Here is a 27,949-nt window from a genome sequence, read left to right on the forward strand (position 1 = left end):
TAGAGATGTTTTCTCTGCTTTATTTCAGTCGTATGAAGTGAAGAAATCCCAGAAAGAAACTGATCACAGCATGGAGCTGCATGAGGAAAACCACGATCACTGATGGAAACAAACAATTAAAAACAAAAGTCTGTGTTTCCTCATCTGAGCTGAAACTATTCGCCATTTAAACTGAAACTAATCTTTTCATTATTATTATTATTATTTTAAACTGAACCATGAGTCCATTTACAGAGAAATAATATTTTTAATACAAAATAATCTGTTTAAAGTGTTTCAGTCAGGATTAGGAGACAGACCTGGTGAAAGTTAGGAATGATCCCCACAGATAACCGACCCTTATCTGCTCTGGTCCTGATGGATCTCAGTGATATCGCGGATTACAACATTCACCTACAAAGGCTTGAACATGTTATTGGGATTAAATTAACCAGATTATGTTGGTTTAAATCAAGTCATGGAGTTCCTCGGGGTTCTGTACTTGGACCAATGCTTTTTGACCTTGTACAAGCTTCCTTTAGGACATAATATTAGACACCGTGGTATAAATATTAATTCTACCCAGATGTTACTCAGCTACACATCTGCATGAAGCCTGATGAAACTAATTAGTTTGTCGTATTACAAATATGTCTTAAAGACGTATAGACATGGATGACTGGAACTGGAATCTTTTGTTGATGACGAAGTTTTTCACATCATCTCGCACTTGCACACTTAGACCCTGCTTAACCTGCAAAAAGCACAACAACAACGGCGGACCTCTGTGTCGTGTTTGTGCCACAAATATATTTAATATATTTGGTCTGTTGAAGGTAAATCTGTTTGTGGTGGAGTATTTATGCATTCAGCGAAGAGGTTACATGCACCAGATAATTAGCACTTAGCATGCAACGCTTCTGTTGCTGTTTCCCGGTCTTATGAGGATGTGGTGCACACCTGGGTGTGTCGTTGCAAAGTTTCACTGTCCAGATGAGGCCTGGCATGCACAACAGTTTCTCACCCAGTTTGCATTTTGCCCTGCACAGAGAGATATTTGAGTAAATACATTTTTTTTTAAATGTACCAAATGTTATCGTGGAAATAAGGCCTGAGGTTGTTGTCTTTGGACCTGAGACCCTCAGGAAGACTCTGTCTAGCTATGGAATTACTCTGGATGGTATTCCCTTGGCTTCAAGTACTGCAGTGAACTTTGGAGTTATTCTGGACCAGGATCTGTCCTTCCTGTTCAAAAGCAGGTTTTTTCTGTCCACTATCTCCTTGTGCAGCTCAGGATGGAGGACTGAATCAATAAGATTAGATTCAAGCCATTGCTTTCCTAGTCATCATTTTATAAACTGGTTTATATGAACAGTTATAAAGTGAATGTGGATCATATATGGATTTGTTTTAAATGACATTATAATTAGAATATAATAAATTAGATTGAACTAGATAATGGGTTTAGGGTTCGGTTTGATTGAGTGTGATTGGATTTGGGTCGGGTTTGGTTGGGTGGGTTTTGGACCCCACCCGTCTTTGGATTGTTAAGTGACTTGAGATGACTTTTTAGTCAGTTTAATTCAAAGTTACTCATAGATGGATTTTAAAGTCGGGTCATGAAAAATAAAAAAAATAAAATCTGTGAAGGAACTTGTTAATTTGCACTACGAAGATTCTGATTAGCAAAAAAAAAAAAGAGAGATTTTTAAAGATAGGAATGGATTTAACATATTTGTTCAGCCTAAAGTGTTGATGGATGAAAGAAAAGTTGAAAACTCCACACGGCAGCTTTAAGAGGACGACAGTGGTTAGTCAGGCTTTAGCTGTAGGCTGAAGTCAGGATGAGAGCAGTGACATGTTCAAGTAGATGTTAAATAAATAAAGGACCGAAGCTCACTTCTGAGAGCCAGAAATGACCCCATCTTCACATCCTCTCAGTTTTAATGTCCAAGCACTGCTCCATTTTACTCTCATCGTTTGGAAAAACAGAAAAGGGTAGATTTAAGTGAAGCAGTAGATCGAGCAGCAAGTTACCCCACCAGTAAACATGGTGAGCCAACAGGTACATTTGTTTCAACCTTGCCTTTTTAAATTATCGGACATCACTCAAACCATCCAGGAACTCTGTTGACTTTAAAGGCTAAATACACAGAGAGACCAAATCAGTAATTCCTCTGCCAGCCATTAGATAGCATCAACGCTGCACTGAGTCGACATAATAAATCCATTATTCAATAGTAGAATATTTGTTAACCAGATCTCTTTACCCAGCTGCTTAACACATAAACCTCCAAACAAATAAAACCCACAGCAGAGTTAGAGGGAGTGTTAATCAGGCATTGGGTCTTCATGAAGAAAACGAAGAGAGGATGAAAATTTCCATTCAACACAGCATCAATATGGCATTTTTCAAACGTTCATCATGGGAACAATAAAATTCAAGCAAGGAAATTTTCCAACAGCCTTTTCCGACAGTCAGTCAACAGTCAGCCGACTTTCAGCCAACAATCAGCCGACAGTCAGCCGACTTTCAGCCAACAATCAGCCTACAGTCAGCCTACAATCAGCCGACAGTCAGCCTACAATCAGCCGACAGTCAGCCGACTTTCAGCCTACAATCAGCCGACAGTCGGCCGACAGTCAGTCGACTTTCAGCCGACAATCAACCGACAGTCAGCCGACTTTCAGCCTACAATCAGCCGACAGTCGGCCGACAGTCAGCCGACAATCGGCCGACAGTCAGCCGACTTTCAGCCGACAATCAACCGACAGTCAGCCGACAGTCTGGATGATCACAGATGATATTTCAGTTTATTCCAGAAGAGTTTGATGCGTTTGTTGGAGCAGACTTAGACCAGGAGCCAGATGCATAAAACTTTATGAGAGCAAAGGCAGAAATCAGATTTCCATTTTCAATCTTAGGAATAAAATGAAGGAGACACTTTTATAATATGTTTTTTTTTAAACCAGAATGAGACTATGAGAGAAGAATCAGAGTTTTACAGAAATCTGAGCATGAAATCAGTTTCATTTGACAGATGTACAGATGTAGCACAGGATGCTGATGTGTGCATAACCCTTGTAGGTCATTATGGACTTTTTTGCCCATTCAGGTAGTGTTTTCCTCAATTTTTGGCTACCATTTTGAATTAATTACTCAAATCTTTAAATCAACTTCAGTTCTGATGAAAACTACAAATATGGAATAATTCAATTTTGTTTAACCCTTTAAATGCCAATTACAACATGCCAATTTTATGAAAAATATTTACATAAAATAATTTATTTTTCATATATACATGTTAAGGGGCTGGGGATTTCTTTATTAATTCTAATTCCTTTGTCTTAAATATACAAAAAATTTCATTTGCAATGTTTTTATAGCTATTCTTGGGACGTTAAATGGTAGCAAATTTTCATTCTGGTATAGCAACAAACACTAATAATGCATCAAAAATTAATGTTGTTCATTATTATTATTATTGGCATCAATAATAATATCCATCCATGTTTTATACCGCTTACTCCCAATCAGGGTTGCGGGGAAGCTGGAGTCTATCGAAGCAACTAACCGGTGAGAGGCAGGTACCCCTGGACAGGTCACCAGTCCATCACAGGGCAAGGAGAGAAAAAACCACCTATACTCACTCCCAGGGAGAATTCAGAGTGACCAATTAACCCAACATCATGTTTTTCTTTACTGTGGGAGGAAGCCGGAGTATCCAGAGAGAACCCACTAAGCACACGGGGAGAACATGCTAGCTCTACACAGAAAGGCCACCGGTTCAACAGATTTAAACAACTTGAATTTCCTCCCTTTTTTGGGGGGCCAGGCTTTAAAGGGTTAAACTGTCATTTTCAGTTGTTGTCGGGTTGTGTGATGAATGTATGAGGTGTTCACATCCTTCCTTAATAAACACTCGTTTGTGTGGAGGAAACTGTTTTTGTGCATCTGGCCTCATGTCATCTGTTTTTGACAAAGGCTTGTAATATCCATATAGTTCATACTAAGTTTTTATTCATGTTTTTGTTCTGGGTGATCAGGTCTCTCTGGAGGTTCAGGTCCACCACTACAGAGACAATAAGCTGGTGTCTGATAATGAAAAACATAGGCAAGGTTGAGCACCACTTTAAGAGCTGTTACAGAACAGAAGAGCATCCAGAAGTGCTAGCCTACACCTGAATGATTGGGTAATCTGTGGATAGTTTCCTTAGTCAAACTTATAACAAATTTAAATACAGAGTAAAGTCATGAGTGTTAACAGTCATAATATAAAACATACACACAGTAAAAGGATGAGACACACAGAATATTTACATATATCACAAACAGCTCTGCCTGGAAAGACCCTCTTCCCATCAGAATCAGTGTGATTCCTCTGCAGCTTACACACATGATGGTCAATATATACTGTGGACATGTACACATGTCGTCTTCCACCAGCATCAGTGACAGAGCCGAGACCTCTGACAGCCGTCCAGGACACTACGCTATCTTTCAGCTTTTTGTCCAAAGAGCTGAGGAGTATTATGTCCCATCTGAGAACCAAACATCAGCCCAAATTTCTGCTCTGTTGTCAATTCACACACACAAACACACTCAAGGAGAGACAACAGTCACCCATCAACAGAAGAGACGCTTATGTGCAGCACAGATAAACACCCTTTAAAACAAACACCATGAACCTGGTTTGAAACGGTATGTGTCACACATTAAGGTTTTGTCCAAACTGGTGTGAAGATGGTCAGAGACACTGCTCTGCACTACAAATTATTAATAATAATAATAAAAAGAAGAATGCACACAATAACCCTCGTGGTGATGGTGGCAGCAGGGGTCTCTGGTGGGTTTCCCTGATCTTTACTGGCTCCAGTGCTGTCAACCTCTTTGTCCATAGTTTACCTCCTGTCCATTATTAGTTTCCATTGGGTCCTCTTTGAAGCTCTCACACTGCTCCATGACTTTCCTGAAAGATCACAACATTTACAGTTTGACTTCCATCTCAAATTCCAACACTGGGAAATAACGCAGACCACACAGGACAATCCTGACAGGAGTTAGAGGTAAATTATTAAAGAGCAGTTCTGCCTCTTTTAATCCATCAGAGAGCTCTCCACCAGAGGGTTCACTGTCCTGAGTGATACTCTGTATACTTCATCCATGCAACTGAGTTTGGGGTCCATCAATGGAGACAAACAGCTGAAATTGCATTGATATTTCACATCCTCACTGGGACAAGAAAAAGAGGTCAGATAGGACATCCTCTCAGTGGAGAGCTCTTCTCACATGCTGCTGAAACTTAATCACATATAAGCAGAAAAAAGCTAATTTTCTACGAGATTAGATAGAAGATTAAATATATAAAGATGATCTACAGATCGGTCTTGCCCACCTTGCCATATCCTTGGTGTCTGGATGGGAACTTTCCAGCTCCAGAACTTTTTCCAAAAGATTGATTCCACCTTCTTTTATCAGCAAGGGACAATATTTGCTTGCTGCAGATAAACAAGTAAACAATAAAACAAAATAGAAAATGGTGATTCATTATAACATTGTCCTACATCATTATGTAATTCTGGCTTCAGCATGTTTACTATAAGCCTGGTTAACATGATGTGGTTCCTGTAGCCTGTAGATACTCACGGTAAACTGACACCAGGTTGTAAAGAGCCCACGTTGCCCAGTGCTGGCTGACTGGAGAGATGCTCTGGGGCAGCAGTCGCAGGATGGGCTCAAATGACCTGTTAGACCAAACTCCATTTAGATTTCACAAACAGAAAACGTACTGCTGAGGTGGGTCACTAAGATACAACCGACCTCTGTGTCTCTATGATTAGCAGACTTCAGTGTGCAACACTGACACCTTCACATTTATTTCATGTAATTTAATAAAACGAAATGCTGAACTGAGCAGAGTGAAACACATGAGGACTATGAAGCTGCAAGAAAATATTTTAAGTTTTCAGTCTACTGAATACTGTATATCATAACATTTGATGAGCTAGTAACACATGTATTAGCTGGTATAATATCTTCCCTCTGAACTGATAAACAAATTCTTTGTACTCTTTTAAAGACGCTTCATATTTCCAAGTGTTTCTGTAAGGTTAATAAAGAAACCGTAAATGGGTACCTGTAGTTGATATTGCGTCGTGAGCTCACGTCCCAGCTCTGAATGGCATCCCACATTTTATTCATCACGGTGTCTCGCTGCGGCTCTTCCATCGACCAAACCTCCGGTCCATCAAACATGATGTGTGACAGCACACCACATGCGTTATACGACACCTCAATGCCATCAGCCTTACTGTCCAGCAGGTTGCTGCAACAAACGATGAGAAAGACAAAACATCAAGTGACGACTGTAGGGACTTCAGGTCTTTATAAACCCAAAGCATCAACCACAGGCGCATCCCAACATTGAAGAGGAACTGTAGAAAATCCACAACTAACAACTAAAAACAGTTTGCTTACAAATTGTCAAACATAATCAGGAATGATAAACATTTACCACCAACAATTCAACTTAATTTAGCTTTATTTGTATAGCACCAATTCAAAACAAAAGAAGTCACTTTACAGGCATAATCAATTTAAATCAATTCATTCTGATCCAACTGCAACAAATTCACATTAGTTCAGTTTTAAAGAGTGTCCATACAAGCAAATTCATATAAATGGTTAGCTAGCTAAAAAAATACACTATATTGCCAAAAGTATTGGCTCACTCGCCTCGTATGAACTTAGTCATCCCATTCTCAAACAAATGAGGTCAATAGGACGTTGGCCCACCCTTTGCAGCTATAACAGCTTCTGGGAAAGCTTTCCATAAGGTTAAGGAGTGTGTTTATAGGAATTTTTGACCATTTCTTCAGAAGAATATTTGTGAGGTCAGAGACTGATGTTGGATGAGAAGTCCTGGCTCTCAGCCTCCACTCTAATTCATCCCAAAGGTGATCTATCAGGTTGAGGTCAGGGCTCTGTGCAGGCCAATCAAGTTCATCCACACCAAACTCACTCATCCAGATCTTTATGGACCTTGCTTTGTTGGAGCAGGAAAAGGGCCATTCCCAAACTGTTCCCACAAAGTTGGGAGCATGGAATTGTCCAAAATCTCTTGGTATACTGAAGCCTTCAGAGTTTGTTTCACTGGAACTAAGGTGCTAAGCCCAGCTGCTGTAAAACAACCCCAAACGATAATCCTCCTTCCACCAAACTTTACACTTGGCACAATCCAGTCAGACAAGTACCGTTCTCCTGGAAACCGCCATACGCAGACTCTTCCATCAGCTCAGCAGATGGTGAAGCGCAATTCATCACTATGACATGCAGTCATGTGAATCCGATAAATAGCATCAGACTGTTTACTTTTTGATAAAAGGACAAAGTGTAAACCAGTTTTAGATGGAAATTACTTAAAATGACCATATTGGATTTAAGCGTGTGGTGACATCAATTCCTGATGCGGTGCCCGCAGTCTTACTGTTAGTTGTTAATGTGAGAGTCCGCGGTCTTAGCGTTAGCTGCTAATGTGAGTGTCTGCGGTCTTAGCGTTAGCTGCTAATGTGAGTGCCTTGCGGTCTTAGTGTTAGCTGCTAATGTGAGTGCCTTGCGGTCTTAGCGTTAGCTGCTAATGTGAGTGCCTTGCGGTCTTTGCGTTAGCTGCTAATGTGAGTGCCTTGCGGTCTTAGCGTTAGCTGCTAATGTGAGTGCCTTGCGGTCTTAGCGTTAGCTGCTAATGTGAGTGCCTTGCAGTCTTAGCGTTAGCTGCTAATGTGAGTGCCAGCAGTTTTAGCGTTAGCTGCTAATGTGAGTGCCTGCGGTTTTAGCATTAGCTGCTAATGTGAGTGCCTGCGGTTTTAGCGTTAGCTGCTAATGTGAGTGCCAGCGGTTTTAGCGTTAGCTGCTAATGTGAGTGCCTGCGGTTTTAGCGTTAGCTGCTAATGTGAGTGCCAGCGGTTTTAGCGTTAGCTGCTAATGTGAGTGGTAATACGCTGCAAAATACTTTACAGGTGAATTTAATCCACACTGGTGAATGAAAACATTGAAATTTGACATCATCTCAGCAAAAGAAGCTGATTTTGGACAGAAGCAACACAGACAGGCGGTTTTGTGTATATCTCGCAAGAGTAGGGTCACGTTACCAGAGGAGAGGACTTTAAAAAAAAATGTGATCTCCAAGTTTTATGAATCGATATTGGATTCATTAAATTTGAATTGATTTAAATCGATAAATTGATTTTTTTTAACACAGTCCTAGTCCACAGTGCATCACATCATCTGCAGAAGCTGGTTTCCACCGTGTAAAACTTACCTGAATACAGTGATGAACTGTGGGGTGAGCAGCTGGGGCCTCAAAGCTTTGACCTCGGCAACGTTTCCCAAAAGACCCAACATGTTGCGGTGAAGCTCCTGCTTGTCTGGAAACTCCTGGTGTAAGGTCAGACAACAGAGAGCTGAAGAGATCATGTCCCAAAAGTCCAGCATCAGAAATTTTTCATCTACTTCATTTTCAACCCACTTCCTGTTAAATCCACAGACTTTATGATCTAAAATCATGACATCTTATGTAGAAAACAAATCCTGCCGACAAGTCAGACCTTTGGATTTAGACCGGCTGTGTGGACTCACCTGTAGACATTCCAGAAAGAGACTCATGCCCCGGCAGTTGAGGAACATCCGACAATTGTCAGGCGTCTCATCAGTGATGTTCCACAGAGCGCTCCAGGAGAACTCCATCACCTGGTCACACTGAGGCAAAACAAACAGCTAGACTCTTATTGTGCACTAAAAAACATGAGGATCTTCTCATGCTGAACTCACGCAAGGCCACCATGTTTGGAAAATAGAATTTACAACTCACCATTCTGTCCTGCAGCTTCTTCTGAATTAAGTTCAGCATTGTCTAAGAATAAGAAAGAAAGAATACACTTATTTATCAGATTTAAAAACTATGGAGGGTCCACATACATGGTAGCTGCCATTTTTATGACACCATTTTGACTACGGTGTCGAACGAACAAACAATTCTAAGTGTGAAGCTTAAAAATACAGCACCGGCTTCATTTAATACGTGCCAGAGCACTGTTTGGGATAAGTAATGCACCACAGAAGAAGACATGTACACAATGCTGAAGTGGTTACCTGTAGTGCAATCATCGCTTCACATGAGGCCACTGGAACCACTCACACATGAAAACATGTTTATGTCTGGAAGAATTTTGGCCACCAACGGCCACCATACATTCGCAACTGTGCTATATCTTTACCAAATCGTGCCGCAGCCAGAACGTGGTGCACATGGACCCAGTGGAAACTGGCCGTAAATCTGGTAGTGTGCTACTCCCACCAAAAGAAGTTATTTAATTTATTTATTCTTTTTGTTTATTTTCATCTGAAGGTCATTTATATATTTATCATTTATTTATTCTTTATGTTTGTCAGTATTTACTGACACACTCAGGTCTCTTAAGCTGATTTATTTTTGTTTTTTAAAAACTTCCAGTTATAGTTAAAAACATATGAATTTGGTGTTTTGATAATTAACGATAATTATTAATATCGATCAATATGATCTATTGTTTTATATTGATATGCCCTAGGTGCCAGGATTTATCTCCACGTTGATTATGGGGTTATTATTGTGAATCCTTCCTGACCAGCAGGGGGCATTCTAAGCGCTTGATTTTGCAAATCAGAGCAGGCAATATTTTGTGCACAGAATAACTTGATCTGAGCAGACAAAATATATTCTGTGCACAAAAAAAATGAATTTCCATGTTTGCTGCTGTCTGTGTAGACGTACGAGGAAGATTTCCCCTCCGTTTTATTCATCTGCTCCCTCATTGTTCTCTTTGCTTGCTGCCACACATCTGAGTCATGTCAAGAGGAGCTGTTTGTTTCAAACTTCATCAAATTTTAATCACATCAACATTAACTTAATTACTGCATAGGAAGTGCTGTCACATTATTTTCACCATGTTGAAATTGGTCATCTTTGTTAGATTTAGCTAGGCTAGTTATTGGTCATCTCTCTCAATCAATGTACTATATGTCAGCTGTTGCTAGCCTAGCTAGCCTTGCTAAATTAAACATCAAGCTGAACAATTCTCCTATATGTCAGTTAACACTGAAAATATTTTTAGTGCTTCCTATGTACTTCAGTTGCATGTAAATACAATCATTTAATAAACTGGAATTGAGAAATTTTGTGTGAATGTGTTTTTGTCGCATCTCTCAGCAGCAAGCTGAATCTTAATTAAGACCATAGACTGTATGTAAAAGATGGACGGAGCCTCCATGACGTCACCCGTAAGTTTCTGAAGAGCTGAATTGAAGCTCATTGGGCGGATCACACTGTCGCCATCTTGGTAGCGTCACGTATGTCTAGGCCTGTCGCGATAAGCAATAAGTCAATTCATTTACGGTAAGAAAAAATGAGCGCGATAAGTTTGCCGGCTGTGATCTACCATATATCATAGACTGAGTATGACAACAGGTTTCACTATGGAGTATCTCTACTGAGCGCTCTAGTTTCTTGTGGAGTATTCTCTTTCGTGTCATACTTGACAGCAGCGTGTTGCAGCATGAGACCGTGGTAAACCACTTAAGCTGTACGAGCCGGTATGCTGCATTTGTTTTACGGGGCTACCAACTTTCACGCACTGCCCATGAGACTCATGCATTTGAGTGGCTTCTTACGCTCTCACACTAAACCTCCGATTTCTCAGGGCTGAAATACACATCAAGAGTGATGCCAGCTAATCGAGAGGATTCCCAGTGGGACGCATTACTTTTGGGCCGGTGTCCCGGCGTATATGAAAAAGCGCAGCGTCGCATCGCAGCAGCGCGTCGCAGCAGCGCGGTTCATTCACTGCTCGTAGATCAGTGTGACATGCAGTGATGAGGGAGATATTTCAGCTTCATTAATAGCAGTGATACGCAGTTTTCTTTCCATTCTTTTTTAAATACAATGGTACTAACTGGCAGTTTTATCGGTTTTCCCTGTCTGACCCCCATGTTTAATGTTTTTTTTAACACAGTTTTTAATGAGCAATTTTGTTTACATAACAGAGACTTTAATTTCTATCATACGTATTGTTTTTGGTTGTGCTTGGTTTTCATTCATTGATAATGAGACTGAAAGTCCGTTCTATTTATTGTTTTGTTTTTTAAAATTTCTTCCAATTCCAGTCTAAAATGTTCTTTAGAAATGAAAGTTTATTGATCTTTGCATTATTATGGCATTGTCATTATATTAGTTGAAAATGGTCTCAAAATGACATCATCGCTTTGCGCAATATTATCGTTTATCGCGATAATATTGCGCAAATATTACAGGAATTGCCTGTCGTAATTCCCGGAAAATCCAAAAATGGGCAAATTAGTGGAGCTGAGAGGGGGACTGTGAAGGTGGGGGATGATTGACACCCATCAAACTCCGAGCTGACTGTAGCTAAGCGCTACCAGCTAACGGAGATAGGCGGCCTAAAGCTAAGGCACGCTGTTAGACGGCTAAAATCCACAGATGTGCTACACTCTCCCGTCTTGCCGCGGATATTGGATACCTGTCACTTCGCCATAGGCTTCACATTTTACCGGCGTAGGTTGTCGCTTGATTAAGGCTTAATATTCAGACATCCAGAACTAATTTCAATGCACACATGAAAGGATTTACAGAACAAATATAAATGCATAAATAATAAGTGTGCTCCAGGGATGACGCATTCTCAAAGTCAAGGAGGTCAAAAGTCAGAGGTCAAACGAAGAAACCACAAAAGAACTGGACCTCGGGCATGGTGCTGCAGTTACCTTGACAAATCCCATTTTCCCCACAGCTTCTTTGTGATGGTTGTCCACTTGGCAGACCAAAGCGTTGCAGAGGTGAACAGCAATTCTCTGGATGGACTCGTCCTGTCGGGCTGGCTCCAGGATTTTGAGCAGCAGCTGGTTGACGCGACTGTACTGGAATTCCAGCTCCTCTGGAATACTGAAGTTACACAGAGTCAAGCAGCAGTTCCTCTGGACCTGGTGACAAACAGAGAGACAGGTCCATATAACAAATTTACCCAGACTTTCAGATTAGACTATTCGTGTCAATTTAAGTTTTCCTTGAATGATTTTAAACACAACATCTTCTGTAAGAGATGTTTAGAAACCCAGACGGTTAACTCACTGTGACCTCCTGGTACTGCTCCATCCCGTTTAAAACCACTTGAATGACTTCTCTTCTCAACCGTACACTTTGGTCGCTGCGGTACTCCGTGTTGGTTAGGTAGAAAAGAGCAGCACTGCCCGTCACCTGGATGCTCTTGTCATATTTATGGCACTTCAGAGCTGCTATTACGAGCTGAAACACAAGAAAAAAGGGTTAAAAACTAATTATAAGCTGCTTTCATGCAGTAGAAACAACTTTTATCTAACTTCATACTTGTAAGGCTCGGAGCAGCTGACTGCAGTGTTGTATCCTGGCGATGTCAAACAGCTGATTAATGGCTCTGTGGGCCAGCTCAGGGCGAAACTCTGTGTATGACTCAATGGCATTCAGAACCTGGTCTTCATTCTTTGACCCAGTCACCTGAAAAATCAACGAGCAGTGGTCAATTTAAAACAACAAATAAATTAGAATAGAATAGAAATACTTTATTAATCCCTTCAGAGAGCCCTCAGGGAAATTTGGGAATTAATAAATTAAAATGATAAAATCGATGAAAAAATCTTTGATTTAATTTAAATAACACAAAATAAACTTACATGAAATACAAAGCAAATAAAATTAAATCTAAAAATTTTCATTGAATACAATAATGAAATATGAATAAAACTAAAAACGAATTTTAAAAGAAAAAAACACAAAAAGAACAAAAAGTAAAAAAATAACTAACACTAAATGAACCAAAACAAAAGATTTAAATTAAATTAAAAACAATAAATTAAACAGCTAAATTGAATACAATAAGTCAAAATAACATACAATGAAATTAAACAAAATTTAAAAATGAAACAAAATGAAAATATTTATTAATCATAATAAAATAAAATGACAAAATGAAAACGAGGCGCGGCTCAACGAACCCCTATGATTATGACAAACTATGGACCCAGGTGTCCCTTGCCCGGACATGGGTCACCCCTCTGGAACAGGGCCTGGAGGTGGGACACAGAGGCGAGCGCTTGGTGGCAGGTCTGGCTCAGTCCGAAAGGGTGACATGGGCCCCCCCTCCCGTGGGCTTGTCACCTACAGGAGGGGCCATAGGGGTTGGGTGCAGTTCGATAATCGACTTTGTATTTGTATCGTCGGACTTGCGGCCGCATGTCTTGGACACTTGGGTGAAGAGAGGGGCGGAGCTTTCAACTGATCACCACCTGGTGGTGAGATGGCTCAGATGGTCGGGAAGGATGCCGGTCAGGCCTGGCAGACTCAAGCGGTCTGCAAGAGGGTCTGCTGGGAACGTTTGGTGAAGTCCCCTGTCAGAAAGAGTTTCAACTCCCATCTCTGGCAGAGCTTCAACCATGTCCCAGGTGAGGGGTATCGGTGGGCTAAACAGAACGCAGCTTCGGCGGTCGCTAAGGCAACAACTCGGGCAGGAGGAGTTTTGAGAGGCCATGGAGAATGACTTCTGGACAGCTTCGAGAAGATTCTGGTCCACCATCCGCGGCTCAGGAGGGGAAAGCAGTGCTACTGTTTTTGCGCCATGTTGTGGTGAAAGCACTAGGCGTCTTTCACTGGCAGAGCATAACTGTCGAGAAGGAGTGTAGCTCTGGATTAAGCAGTACAAGTAGACAGGAGCCGTTTGGGTGTTTCAAATTTTTTTTTTTCAAATTTTTTTAATTCGTCACGCACAAATTATACACAGTACAAAATGCAGTGAAATGCTTTGTACGACTGTCCAAATAAAATAAAATATGCATATAGCAAAAATATAGGATTCCAAAAAAATAAAAAAATAAATAAAATAAAATAAAAATAAAATAAAATATATAAAAATATATAATGTATATGAAATGTAAAGAAAAATGTAACCCATATATAAACATATCTGCAACGTAGAGAATGTAAAACATGTCAAATATAGAGTATAAATGTGCAAGGCTTGAGAGTCCGAAAGTGTCTGTGTGCAGAGGAAAAGTGACAATGTCTGTAAAAATGCCAACGTGTCGTGTGCAACAGTCAGCCGAGGTAGATGTTGTGTGTATGGAGTCTACAGTGTCCAGGTACTGGCGTTCTGGTTCAGGGCCCGAACGGCCTGAGGGAAGAAGCTCCTCCTCATTCGCTCAGTGCTTACTTTCAAGGAACGGAAACGTTTCCCTGACCGCAACAGAGAGAAGAGTCCATTGTTGGGATGGCTGAGGTCTTTCACTATCTTCCTGGCTCTGGTCCAGCACCGCTTGCTGTATACAGTGTCTAGGTCAGGAAGCTCCATACGGATGGTACGCTCTGCTGATCGTACCACCCTCTGGAGAGCTCGCCTGTCCTGTTTGGTGCTGTTCCCGAACCAGGCTGTGATATTTCCCGCCAGGGTGCTCTCAATGGTGCAGGTGTAGAAAGTCCTTAGCACCCTTGAGGGCAGTTTAAAGTCCTTCAGGCGTCTGAGATGAAAGGGACGCTGTCGGGCCTTCTTCACCACGGTGTTAACATGACAGGACCATGTCAGATCCTGCGTGATGTGAACACCTAAGTACCGGAAACTGTCCACTCTCTCCACTGGGGTCCCGTTGATGTTCAGGGGCTGGTAATTCCTCTCCTGCTTAGTACTGAAGTCCACTATCAGCTCCTTAGTCTTGCTGACATTGAGGAGGAGGTTGTTGACCTGGCACCATAATTCCAGGTTTCTAACCTCCTCTAGGTATGCCGTCTCGTCGTTGTTAGAGATCAGGCCCAACACCACAGTGTCGTCTGCAAACTTAATGATGTTGGTTGAGCTGGAAGTGGCTACACAGTCGTAAGTGTATAAGGAGTACAGCAGGGGGCTCAGAACACAGCCCTGGGGGGCTCCAGTGCTGACGGTGATAGAGGTTGAGACATGGCTGCCCAACCGTACCACCTGTGATCTGTCTGTTAGGAAGTTGGAGATCCAGCGACACAGGAATGGGCTGAGGCCTAGGATCTCCATCTTAGTCGTGAGTGTGGAGGGGATTATGGTGTTGAACGCTGAACTGTAGTCAACAAACAGCATTTTCACATAATTCCCCTTTCCGTTGTCCAGATGGTTGAGTGCTGTGTGATGGAGGTGTACGATGGCGTCCGCTGTAGATCGGTTTCGACGGTACGCAAACTGTAGAGGGTCCAGGGTGGCCGGCAGGGAAGAAGTGATGAAGTCTCTGACGAGCCTTTCGAAGCACTTCATCACTACCGAGGTGAGCGCAACTGGGCGGTAGTCGTTGTGGCAGGCAGGCTGAGGTTTCTTCGGGACTGGAACAATGACGGACTGTTTGAAGCACATCGGGATGACAGACTGATCCAGGGAGAGGTTGAAGATCTCAGTAAACACAGGAGCAAGCTGGTCGGCGCAGGTCTTCAGGACTCGACCTGTGATGCCATCTGGTCCTGCTGCTTTTCTCGTGTTCACTCTCCTGAATGCCTTTCTCACATCGTGCTCTGAGATGGTGAATGAGTTAGCTTCTCCGGGGAGCTCCCGAGGTGTGCTGCCCTTGGCGACGTTAGCGCTGCTAACGCTGTTAGCGCTGCGAGCTGCAGCCTCGAAGCGAGCATAAAAGGTGTTCAGCTCGTCTGCCAGAGAAGCGTCTCCACCCACCGATCTGGAAGATGGTGCTTTATAGTCCGTCATGTTTCTCAGTCCCTGCCACAGACTCCTAGAGCCACTCTGTTGGAACTGTGACTCTAGTTTCTGTGCGTAGCGCTGTTTCGCCTCCTTCACCACTCTGCGCACGCTGTAGGACGCGGTTTTGTACTCGTCCATGTTTCCCCTGGCGAGCCCCGTGTTATACGCCGCGGACCGGGATCTCAAAGCATCGCGGACGGATTTATCCACCCACGGCTTCTGATTCGGAAAAGTTCTGATGGTGGTCTTCTTAACCGTGTCGTCCACCAGTTTTCCTACAAATCCCACAACCGCTTCCGTAAACATGTTGACGTCATCGGAGCTGCGCCGGAACATGTCCCAGTCTGCGTCATCTAGAGCGTCCTGCAGAGCGGCCTCCGATTGGTCCGTCCAGCGTGACACCTCCCTCCGAGCCGGAACTTCCTGCTTGAGCCTTTGTTTATATTTTGGCATGAGGAAGATGGCGGCGTGGTCGGATTTCCCAAACGGAGGGCGAGATTGAGCCTTATAACTGTCCCGTACTGTAGTGTAACAGTGGTCCAGTGTCCTTTCACCCCTGGTGGGGCAGCTGATGTGCTGATAAAAGTTTGGCGCTGCGCGTTTGAGGTTGGCACTGTTAAAATCCCCCGCCACAATAAGCGCAGCGTCCCGGTGTTGTGTCTGGTGCTGTGTGAGTGCTTCATGCAGCTCGCATAAAGCAGTGTCCGTGTTCGCCTGAGGTGGAGTATAAACGGCGCTGACTATGACCGATGTAAACTCCCGAGGCAGATAAAAAGGACGACATTTGATGGTTAGTAGTTCCAGGTTGGGTGTGCAGGAGCGAGTGAGAGGAACAATGCTCGCGCTGTTGCACCAGCTACTGTTCACCATTAAACACACGCCGCCTCCCCTTGACTTTCCCGAGTCCTGTGTTCTGTCCATGCGGTGAACCGAGAAGAACTCGGCCGGCTGGATGGCGTGGTCCGGCACCGCTGGGTTCAGCCATGTCTCGGTGAAGCAGAGGAGATTGCAGTCCCGAATGTCTCTCTGGAACTTTACCCTGGCCCTGAGGTCATCAAGCTTATTTTCCAGAGACTGGACGTTGGCGAGCAGAATACTGGGCAGCGGTGTGCGGTGTGCACGAGCTCTCAGCCTGTTCCTGACGCCGGCTCGTTTCCCCCGGGGTCTCCATTTCGGGTCCCGTCCTTTGTTCTCCCTCAGGGTCTCCTTCGGCCAACTCGGATCCGGGGTTAAAAACGACGAATTGTGAGTACATTGTACACCAATGGAAATAAGAGTATCTCTATTGTAACAAATGCACTCCATGATATCAGTTAGTCGGTTCCATGAAGTAGAAATTACTTTAGAAACAAAAACAAAGAAAAGTGGTAGGAGCAGTCGCGACGGCGGCCGACTTCGACAGCGCCAGGTCAACCAGAAGCAGAGCTTTGAATTCGATGCGCGCTGCAACTGGAAGCCAGTGGAGAGTGTTTAGCAGCGGAGTGGCAGGGCCCCAGGGGTGGATGAGGTCCTCCCAGAGTTCCTTAAGGCTCTGGATGCTGCAGGGACGTCTTGGCTGACACGCTTCTGCAGCATCGCATGGACATCGGAGACAGTTCCCCTGGACTGGTAGACTGGGGTGGTGGTCCCCCTCTCCAAAAAGGGGGACTGGAGGGTGTGCACCAACTACAGTGGGATCATATCTGTAAAGGAACGGGTGGCTCTTAGGAGCTCAGTGAATTCCAGCATGGTACTGTGATAAGATGCCACCTAAGCAACAAGTCCAGTGGTGAATTTCCTTACTCCTAAATATTCCACAATCCACTATCAGTGGTATCATAACATAATGGAAGCGACTGGGAACGACAGCAACTCAGCCACGAAGTGGTAGGCCCCCGTAAAATGACTGAGTGTGTCGGTGAATGCTGAGGGACATAGTGCGCAAAGATCGGCAACTTTCAGCAGAGTCGATTGCTACAGACCTCCAAGCTTCATGTGGTCTTCAGATCAGCTCAAGAATAGAACGAAGAGAGCTTCATGGACTGAGCTGCATCCAAGCCATACATCACCAAAAGCAGTGGAAAGCGGCAGATGCAGTGGTGTAGCGAACGCAGCTACTGGACTCTGGATCAGTGGAGATGCGTTCTCTGGATAGTTATTAATCTCTGAGATAATCTGGTTTGTTACTCATTTTGGTTAGCAACACACAGTAACACATTTCTAGATTCTGGTACTTCTGCTGACATAAAAGTCAAACATTAGCAGGTTTTTCTGAACAGTCTGAAATGAGCCTTAGTTCTGGTACCTTATAAGCAGGGATGTGCATCACATTACACAGGGTGGTGTCATACAAGCCCAGAAACTGCAGGGGCCTCTTTAGCTCCTGGAAGGGATAGATGCTGCTCTTACACGGTTCAACGCTGAAAGAGGAAAGAGGGTTGTTCAGAAACACATCATTCACCTGACAGAAAATTAAACTACACAGCAGATATCCACCTTGGACGCCCCATAGCATCTTCAAAGTGTGGGACTGTGCAGTTGTCCAACATGATATGACCTGAGACGTCCAGCGAAACCAGATTGACCAGACGTTGTGTGATGGCTGTCAGGATTTTTCTAGTCATCTTAAACTTTGTGGTGCGCCTGCTCTCCCGAGAGATGTCCAAATGCCTGAGGAAGAATTCATAAAGACATGACCAACTTATTCAGACACAATCAGGCTACCGATTGGATTACAGTCTGTCAAATGAAAATATTACAGGTACAGATGTGATTAAAATTAGGGCCCCACCAATTAATCAGCAGGCCGATTAAATCGGCCGATATTAGGCGTGGTTTTGCCAATTATACGCCAATTTATTCTCACTTTCTCATAAAACAGTAAATGCTGTTAAGAGTCGGGAGTCGTGCAGAATGAGGTCCTTGCGGCATTTGTCCACTAGATGGAGCGCTGACTCCATTCAATCCCGTAGTCATCCACCTGTCTTTTCAACAGGTAGCTAGTAGCTACAACCAGGTTACATTAAAGCAGTGGGCTGAGTGGAGCTTGCCAAGAGGTAAGTTTATAATAATGTTGTGAAATTAATGACTCAGCATGTCTCCAGTTCAGTTTAACTCTGTTTGCCGTGTGTAATGACGAGTGATTCGTGCTTCCTTGTGTCGGTCAGCTTTTTATTTATGCTGCATTGCTAAAGTTGTGCTAAATTAGCTTAAGGCGCTCCCTTCTATGTTAACTGTTGTTATCCCAACCCAGCACAGCATCAGCTAAGTAGCCAGTGACTGCAGAAATAATATAAGAGTATAAAATATCTGAGAGAACGAGCGTTCATTACTCCTTCAGCTGCATGCTGAAGCGTATTTTAGGAGGAGAGATGTGAATGCAGAGGTGGGGAGGAGGTTTATTCACTGCAGCACCAAAAACTTAACATTATTAACGTTACTGGTAACATTTACGAGGAAAAGAGCAGCTCCCTCAAAAGAGAGAATGCGGAGAAATGGTGCTTCCTTCCTGCACTACAACCTACCTCTGTTGAAGAGTTAGTATTAAGAATAATGAAGGTGGCCTAATGAAGGTGTGTGTGAACGGGACGAACGACCACTGTGATTGGCTAATGTGTGGAAAGAGGCGGGTCTTTGGGGAATTTATTATTGCTCAGAGTTGCCAACTTAGTAACTTTGTCGCTATATTTAGCGTGTTTTTAGACCCTCTAGCGACCTTCTTTAAAAAAAAGCGACTAAGGACAAATCTAGCGAGTTTTCTGGTGTTATTGGAGACTTTTGGAGACGGACGTGAATGAAGGTAGTTTATCTTCCCAACGAGGAGCGGTGCTGTGCAGACCCTCTCATACGAGGCTTGGTCTTCTTACAGCAGCAGCAGCTGCATTCAGACGACGTTCACCTCTGTTTCATGACCAGGCTGAAAACGTAAAAGCTGCTGCTGGAGGATCCTGCTGGCTTACCGTCACAGTAACGTCTGTTGATTAAAAAAAACTGAACTAAAAAATAAAGAAAATATTGACTGAATTATAAATTTTTTTTATTATTATTTATTTATTTTGCTGTTCTAAACATTTTTAGGTTGTCTTTATCAATTTTTGTCTTTCCCACTACATCCCTCTTTATGGCAGCGTCCATTACAACTATATGTACCAGGCTGATGATACCAATTAGCGACTTCTAGGACAGCCAATAGCTGCTGTTCTTACTGAGGAGTGGGAACAGTGGCTGGAGGAGCATCAGTCCCTGAAGCTGTTTATTACCAGGAACTACATGGACCAGTCGTACCATGTCCTGGGGGGATGATGGGGACAAAGATGTCGTTCTGCTTCAACTACAAAGTGAATCAAGTCAAATCTGATTTGATTCGACAAGTTTTATGTCTACTTGTTTTGTATTAGTGCGTCCAGTAAGATGTGTTTTTATGTCAACTGCTGCACAAACAATGTGAATTGTAAACTTTGTAATTTCTGAATTTATTGTTCAAGTATTTATAACTAATACAGTGAAAATGAGAGGAAATGTGAATGTTTGCTTTGCAAGGCGGTTTCAGTGTGACCCCCTAAATTTTCTACTTGTGCTCCTAAAAATTTAAGTTAGGAGCCGCTGTGCTCCTCGTAAAAAAAGTTAGTCTGGAGCCCTGCAGGAGGCAAATGTTTAAAGATATATTTCATAACTTTTATAGATTTACACTTTTTTTAAGAAGCTCTTTTTTTAGATAATTAATGCCTCTTTGCATGTAAACATTTGTACTTAACAGTTTTCTTGTTCTTGAAAATTACACATACTAGAGGGGGATTGTGAAAACAGGGTTACTTTAATATTTGGGTTGATTTACCTAAAAGTGTTTCTACCTGTACTTTAAACTACTTCTAATTTGCATCAGCAAGAAGTACAAAACAAGATGTATTTAATTATTTCATCATTCATTTATACAATTCATGTATAATTTGACTTTGTTTAAGGTTATATATTTTGATTTTGCAGTTATTTAAAGCTTTGTTGCATGTTGTAGAAAAGTTAAAGTTAAATATACACTAAAGGACAAAATATTGTGAAACAGTAAAATGTTCTGCCTTTAATTCATATTTTTGTTGGTGTAAGCGTTAATGAACCAAAAATGAAGTTAATTTATTCATCTTTTTTTTTTTTTTTAAAGAAATCAGCTGATTATTCGGTAATTGGATTTTTTTCTGCAAAATATTGGAATCGGCGTAAAAAAAAAAAAAAAAAATCCATTTGTAATTATAATCACCATATTGTGAGTTTTGTCACACTATTGCTAAAAAAGACTGGTTGAAATGTTAATAAAAACACAAAGCACTGACTTGGAAGTTATCTCATATGGTCTTATTACTGAAATAGTCCTATTCAGGTTTTATGAGGCACAAGTCCAGACGTCACGATTACAGACGTTCTTGGTATGATTACTGTCAAAGAACTTGAACTCTCCTCACAGGTCTTTATGTTTTAAGTAGGGCCGTCAAAATTAATGTGTTCATGCAAAGAGCTTTACTTGTGGAATTAAGGCATAAACAACAAAGTCATTGCTCGTGTCATGTTAAGAATCCGAATTTGACATCATCTCGGTGAGAGAAGCTGATTTTGGGCATGCAGGTGCTTTGTCACAGTGAACAGAATCCACTAAAAACCACTTTGTCCTCCTTATTTCTGAAGGTCCTGACAGGTTTCCAGCCTTAAACGTAGCGGATGCAGCAGGACGGCCCATCGACAGATCGCATCACTTCGCTTTCGCTCTGTGTGCAAGTTGCTCTCACAGTTCAGACACAATCTTTTACGTAAAATGGCGACACTGAAATCTTTACGATTAAATAATTGTGGCATTTAATACTGCGATTAATTGTGAAATTACCCTGACATCCTACATTCTTTTTGAGTGAAAATAAGGAAATCATATTTAAACTATAATTTATATTCCAAAGTAGTCCAGAGTCTTCTTTGGCAGCACGCTAACATCTTTTTACAACTACATACAGCTGTAGGTCAAAACTGAATTAAATTCATTAATAGTGATGTTTAAATATTAAATATAAATGATGTTTATAGCTGATAAATGTATTAAAACAAAAACAGCTGTATTCTGAAGCAACGCACCTCACAAGAGTCTTATAAAAGTTTCATTTTAAGACTTCATCATAGGGCTGGACCGCATGGACCAAAGATCTAGAAGAGGGAACGAGCAGAGTCGACTCCCACAGAATCAAAAGTGATTTAATATTTAAAAAATAAAACCACCTGCTAAAACATCATTTCCCTCTGGGAAAAAGTATTTTTGATGAAGATTAGTTGTTCATTAAGTTTTGAAGATATTAAATAGTAACTATTTTTTAACAAAAGTGGATAAAACTAAGTCCTTTAATAAAAAACTAAATAAATATTTACTTAACATATAAACCATTCATAGCTGCTAAATCAGGTGAAAATAGACGCTCGGTGATACTAACTAAAGAGCTGTTTGTGAGAGCAGATTCTTCTAAGAGAACATTCATCCTGGTGATGTCTGGTCCGCTTTAAACAAACCCTGGTCCATTTCCACGGATAGTCCGGTCCGTTTGAATCACTGTGAACCCTCACAAGTCAACTCTAGTCTGCATGAAAACCTGATGTCTCCTGGTTTGGTTCTCTTAAGCCCCATTTCCACCTACAGGTCCAGCTCGGTCAGTGAAGACGACTACGGTGAACAGCTTCATTTAAATATACGCTGGAGTTATTGTTGTTTAAAGCCACGTCCCAAGAAGAAAGAGCACAAACTGCTGGTCCCTCACCATTCTAGTTAGTTTCTTCATTAGAGTTCAAGGAAGGGGTCGCACCTCTATGACATCACAGCTGACACATCTATCGCCATCCAGCTGATACCCTGCCTACACGATAAGGGTTGCTGTGGAGATCAGGGTTTATCGAACCGTCCCATACCTGCTGGTGGAAATGGGGCTTTACCGTATGAAAGCTACCTGACCGTCCAGTCCATGTTTAATTTCACATTAAATAAAATGAAGGAAAACTGGAAATGATTCAGATAAAATTAAACTAAATGAAAAATTGCAATCGTCATCGCGCCCTACTTCATCATGACTTTGTGTATTAAGCAACGCAAATCTGCCACATACAGAAGTGACGGCACAGCATGATGCATGGTTTGCCTGCTTACCTGAGGTTAACTAGCTCCACCACTGTACTGACCAACTCCTCCGACAAATCCACATTGTAGAGCACCAGAGACGCCAGTCTGTCTTTCCACTGAGCGAGAAAAGCTGTTCCCAGCAAGTGTACATTAGACAGATCTAAAGAGGTTATTGACTTCAGGGGCTTGAGCAGGGTTTCAGCATCCACTTCGTCAGGCAGGCCTCCCAGGTTCAGCAACCTGAGGCGGTTGAACCCCTGAAAGCTAAAGTCCGTCTCTAAAGCTTGCCTAGAAACAGGGCTCTCCTCCTCATCCTCGTCTGTGTCTTCATTGCAGGCGAGCGGTGCTCCACCCTTCTTGTAGAAGATGTGGCTGCAGCCGAAGAGACAAAGAGAGAGCAAAGTCTCTCGGAAGCAGGTCAGTGTTTTCAGGCTGCGAGACGACAGGTTGTTGCAGTAGGTGAGATGGAGTTCAATCAGGTCCTGGGACGACACAAAAAGTCAGTTACCAGTAAAGAAACAGCTGGGAACCAAAGTTCAAGTTCATGACCATTTAAGAAACAGGACATGGATACCAAGACTTGAATCTATTTGTCTTTTTTTTTACTTTTTTTTTTGTTTGTTTTATTATGAACTGTAGCTTAAAAATGATAAAGTACTGATGCTTTACTATCAGTGAGAACTGAACATGGAACACAACCCCAATATTACAAAAATATTACAAAAGCTGCAACTGTCTAAAATGTAAATAAAAACATAATCCAATGATTTTCAAATCTCATCACCCCATATTTTATTACCAGTAGAACATGAAGAACATCTCAGATGATGAAACATCATTTTACCATGTGATGAAAACATGAGCTGATAGTGAATCTGATGCAGCAACACGTCTGGAAAAAGTTAGAACAGGAGCAACAAAAGGCTGGAAAAGTACCTGGTACCAACCAGAAACACCTGGAGGAGCATTTGACAACTAATCAGGTTACCTGGTAACAGGTCAGTAACATGACTGGTATAAAAGGAGCATTTCAGAGAGGCAGAGTCTCTCAGATGGAAAGATGGACAGAGCTTCACCAATCTGAGACAAACTGGATCTAAAAATAGTGGAACAATTTCAGAAAAAAAAACACTTTTAGGTGCTTCAATTTCACTTTGAAAACATTAAAGGCTGAATAATTATGATTTTTTTCTTTTAAAAAAATCATTTAAAATGTTTTCACTTGTTGCGAAGGATAAAAGAAAGTTTCTCTATAAACAATCTGTCTCCTACATCAACAATGTTTAGTCAAGCTTTTCTTTTTTAAAGATAGGAGTTACGTGACAGAATAACTTCGGTGCACTGTGTTGCTCTTTCCTACTTCCTGGTTCCTTAACCAATCATATGCGACTCCCCACGGTTGCCTAACAACAACAAGGGAGCGTTTGGTAGTTTATGTCTGCAAAAGAGCAGCGGCGTGCAGGTATGGAAGCTAGTAAAAGCAGCAGACCAGAAATAGTTTCAGAAAAACCTAAAAAGCCTCGACATCCTGCTAAATAAGCAAACGACCAAAACGGAACAAAACGAGGATCAATATTGGAGAATCTTTTGAAATTAAATTAACCGAAAAGTTTATCTTGATTTACAAATTTTAGTCTAATTTATTTCTCTGCACTCATTAAATGAATGTGTGTGACCGTATGGATGCATTAGTGGAGTAAATTGGTGGCCTGTTAGTTTACAACAACAAATGTAATGATGTTTGGACCAAGTGAAAACTGTGTTTGTCCTTATAAACTTATGAAATTACTATCAAATTCATTTATTAAGTGGGACTAAGGGAAAACAGTCACAGCGTGGCATTTGTTGATTAATGTAGCTTTTGTTTACACTTTATTTTATGCTAACGTAAATTAGCGCTAGCATTGCAAAGCATAGCAACTTGGTGTGTGTGAATCATCTTTGCTTGTCATAACGATGTTTTTTCTGGCGCTATGTTCTCCGTCCTTCATAGACGGTATATAAAATAGGCGTCCTCTCACAAACCGGTAGCCTGCGCGAAACCTTCTGAGGAGGAGGGGGGAGGAAGAACGCTCTCCCTGTTTTTCTCTTTCGACTGCAGTTCTGATTTGAAACGCTAGGTGTCAATGCTACTTATTTTGCCTTTAAAGGAAACAAGAAGTCTTTAAATATCAGCCTGCTGCTTGAACCGTTCAACATACACGAAATGAAACGAAAGATCATTTTTGGAAAGCTAATATTTGCTCCATTAGCAGCATCCCACCTGTTTCCGTATGGCCTCCAGGTCTCTGTCCCGGACAAAATCTTCTCTAAGCTGTACTCTCGTCAGTCTGGTGCTTCGAGGGTCTGAGAACAATTGGAAGAAGCTCTCCTCTGGTTCGAAGTTACTGTCTGTGTGTACTAACTCCATATATCTGTTAAAAACATAAAACATTGAATCAAAAGCCCATTTTTTAGAAAGAAAACAGGCAATAAAAAATATAAAGGAATGCATTCTGAGAGTTAAATTGTCCTGTTGCGTACGTGTTGACCAACTTGTCACAGATTTCACTGGGAAGGAAGATGTCTGAGCGCAGACACAGCTTATTTCTGTATCCTTGGTAACACATCGTCTTCCTTAGATTCCTGAGGCAGAAGACTGTTGCCAGAGTCATGAGGCTGTCAGGATTGTCTCCTGCTTTGGCTGCCATGTTAGCCTCTTCTTCCCTGGCTCAGATTAACAATGGGCTGTGCAGGGGACCTAAAGGGAAACACATTTTACAAGTGAAAAGTTGGCATAAAGTCAATTTTATTTATATAGCCCATTTCATACGACAAGCGCAAACTCAATGTGCTTCAACAATACAGCACAGCATCTCATAAGCAATATGAGAATGAAAAAACTTAAAGTTTACAGTTAAAAACGAAAAGCTTGTGAGAATAGAAATGATTTGAGTCTGCATTAAAAAGAAGATACTGCTGTTGTGGACCTAAGTTCATGTGGTAGGAAATTCCAAAGAGTAGGACCGTAGTAACTGAAAGCACCATGAGCGGATTCTGACTGTATTCTGGGAAATACAGAGTAGACCTTTACATGATGATCTCAAGGATCTGTTTGATATGTATTCAGTGAGCATGTCTGAGATGTAAGGAGTAACTGTGCAGTTCAAAACTTCAAAAACAATGAGTAAATGTTTTTAATCGATTCTTGGCTTCATTGGAAGCCAATGAAGAGATACTACAATTGAAGTGATGTGTTCACACCTTTGGTTCTAGTTAAAATTCTGGCCGCAGCGTTTTGAACACGTTAAGAGGTTATTAAGTGCTTGTTTTGTTAATCCTGGGTAAAGTGCTTTGCAGTAAACTGACTGACTTGAAATAAAAGCATGAACCAGCTTTTCAGCATCTAGTAGGGATGGGTCTGACAATAGATATATTTCTAAGATAGTACAAAGCAGTCTTGGAAATGTAAGAAACATGTTTCTGAAATTTGAGATCAGCATCCAAAATTCACAAGTTTTTTACATGCTCACTGGGTTTAACAGAGAAAGACGTTAGTATGGAACAGATCTGGTGGCTCTGAGTCCTCGGGTCCACTAAAAGAATTTTTTAGCATCATTCAGTTGTAAAACGTTTTCAGGCATCCAGTGTCTAATATCATAAAGCAGTTTCAAGATCAACACAATTCAATAACTGTTGTCATTGCCATCATAACCCACAAAATCTAAAGGTTCTTGTGTGCTTTGTTTACTCATTTGAATTATTCTTTCTTAAATCAAAGATCACAGAGTCTGATGTTAGTGAGGGGCATGCAGGTTGTGCCTGAGCGAGGAGCAGCAGAAAGATATCCCTCTCTGACCTCTCCTCCAACAGGAGCAGCAGCAGCAGAGCCTCCAGCTAGTTCGGCACACATATGGCAGGTTTTTGATGGACATGACTCACATACTCAACTCTGTTGTTCATACCATTAATACATTTTCCTTCCAAATGTGCCTCCATATAAAAGGAGAATAAAATGACTTTAACTGTTAGATATATAACCAAGAAGCATTGTTACAAACACTCATTTACTAACTTTCCTAAGTTTGTAAAATAGTTGTGACACTATACTGATTACACTCTGTGTAATAGACACATCAATTTATTAAACTCCATTTTAACCAAAAGTAGACAGAAGGTCACTAAATGAGCATTAAAATGAACAGTTTATCTTTAAACTCTTTACATATTCCCTCTGTCAGCTACATTTCATCTTGGTGCAACCACGGACTGAATGTAAATAAATACTTTAGAGCACCTTTAGCAGGAACTGCACACCTTATCATACCAGTTAGCTGTCCTGCCTTAGGCAGCCTGCTGTTAGCAAGTACTGCTGCCTACTTTATAATAACTTGTTTAAATAAGAACAGTTAAACCTACCACACTATTATGTCTAATAAAAGTTCGTGGCGAGCTCATTGGCCCAACTCTTGCTCTGTCTTTCTGATGATATGACTCGTATGTTAGCTACCGAGATTAAGAAAATACATTTAGAGGAAGACAGCAGAACGTTACCAAGTTAGCAGGCTAGCTAGCTAGCTGCACTGTGGAATAACTTACTTTAACATTAACGCAAGATAGCTACTTGTAAATGAGGAAAAAATCAACCGGCACACTTAATACAAGCCGAAATACGAACATACCAAACTTGTTATCTTAAGTTAAGGCTTGACTTGCTACTGCACTGTCAACAGTGCATTTCAGTGTCTAAATTAGCTTGTTGCTAACGATGACTTTCTCTGCTGTGATACTAGCCAACTTAGCTAGAAAGGTTAGCGCTGTCGAAGAGCAGTGTGTTAGACCAGGATGCAGACACTGGGTCAGCGGGGTCCGACTGCACGCCTCATCAGCCGCTAATATACCTTAGCTGTCGCCAGGGATATATGTCCTGATGACGGCGACAAAACTGATGTGTTATAGCCCGTCTTCACTCATCTGATTTTCGCTTTAGTCCGATGTCAACAAACAGACTCCTCCTCCTTCACTTCTACTCTGGCGTTTCTTTCTTCTTCTTCTTCTTCTTCTTCTTCTTCTTCTTCTTCTTCTTCT

General features: G+C 41.7%; 1 protein-coding gene across 2 annotated transcripts; it reads right to left on the reverse strand.

Annotated features, from left to right (window-relative positions):
* Window positions 1–27,891, reverse strand: zer1 (zyg-11 related, cell cycle regulator). Of its 2 annotated transcripts, none has more exons than XM_041969508.1 (17): window positions 27,763–27,891; window positions 25,406–25,622; window positions 25,146–25,296; window positions 22,910–23,364; window positions 18,241–18,414; window positions 18,050–18,164; window positions 12,414–12,560; window positions 12,159–12,332; window positions 11,795–12,010; window positions 8,847–8,888; window positions 8,615–8,734; window positions 8,298–8,413; window positions 6,117–6,305; window positions 5,627–5,724; window positions 5,376–5,478; window positions 2,650–4,949; window positions 1–2,594 (listed from the first exon to the last, which is right to left on the reverse strand). In XM_041969508.1, exons 2-16 carry the CDS (start codon window positions 25,570–25,572, stop codon window positions 4,862–4,864), a joined length of 2,355 nt encoding a protein of 784 aa, XP_041825442.1. In that variant the 5' UTR covers window positions 25,573–25,622; window positions 27,763–27,891; the 3' UTR covers window positions 1–2,594; window positions 2,650–4,861. The 2 variants fall into 2 exon arrangements, with proteins under 2 accessions (XP_041825442.1, XP_041825443.1); XM_041969509.1 differs by lacking the exon at window positions 27,763–27,891 and adding an exon at window positions 27,556–27,706.
* Window positions 27,892–27,949: the final 58 nt, after the last annotated feature.

This window comes from Melanotaenia boesemani, chromosome 19 (assembly GCF_017639745.1).
Source record: "Melanotaenia boesemani isolate fMelBoe1 chromosome 19, fMelBoe1.pri, whole genome shotgun sequence".
NCBI classification, from domain to species: Eukaryota; Metazoa; Chordata; class Actinopteri; order Atheriniformes; family Melanotaeniidae; genus Melanotaenia; species Melanotaenia boesemani.

Bases quoted from the DNA above. Each gene is read 5' to 3' on its own strand.
- zer1 (XM_041969508.1), bottom strand. From the start codon at position 25,572: ATGGCAGCCAAAGCAGGAGACAATCCTGACAGCCTCATGACTCTGGCA. The intron at 12,011-12,158 runs GTGAGTTAACCG...GTTTGTCACCAG, and splicing joins AGCAGTACCAGGAGGTCACA to GTCCAGAGGAACTGCTGCTT. The intron at 4,950-5,375 runs GTGGGCAAGACC...GTGATCTTTCAG, and splicing joins GACACCAAGGATATGGCAAG to GAAAGTCATGGAGCAGTGTG.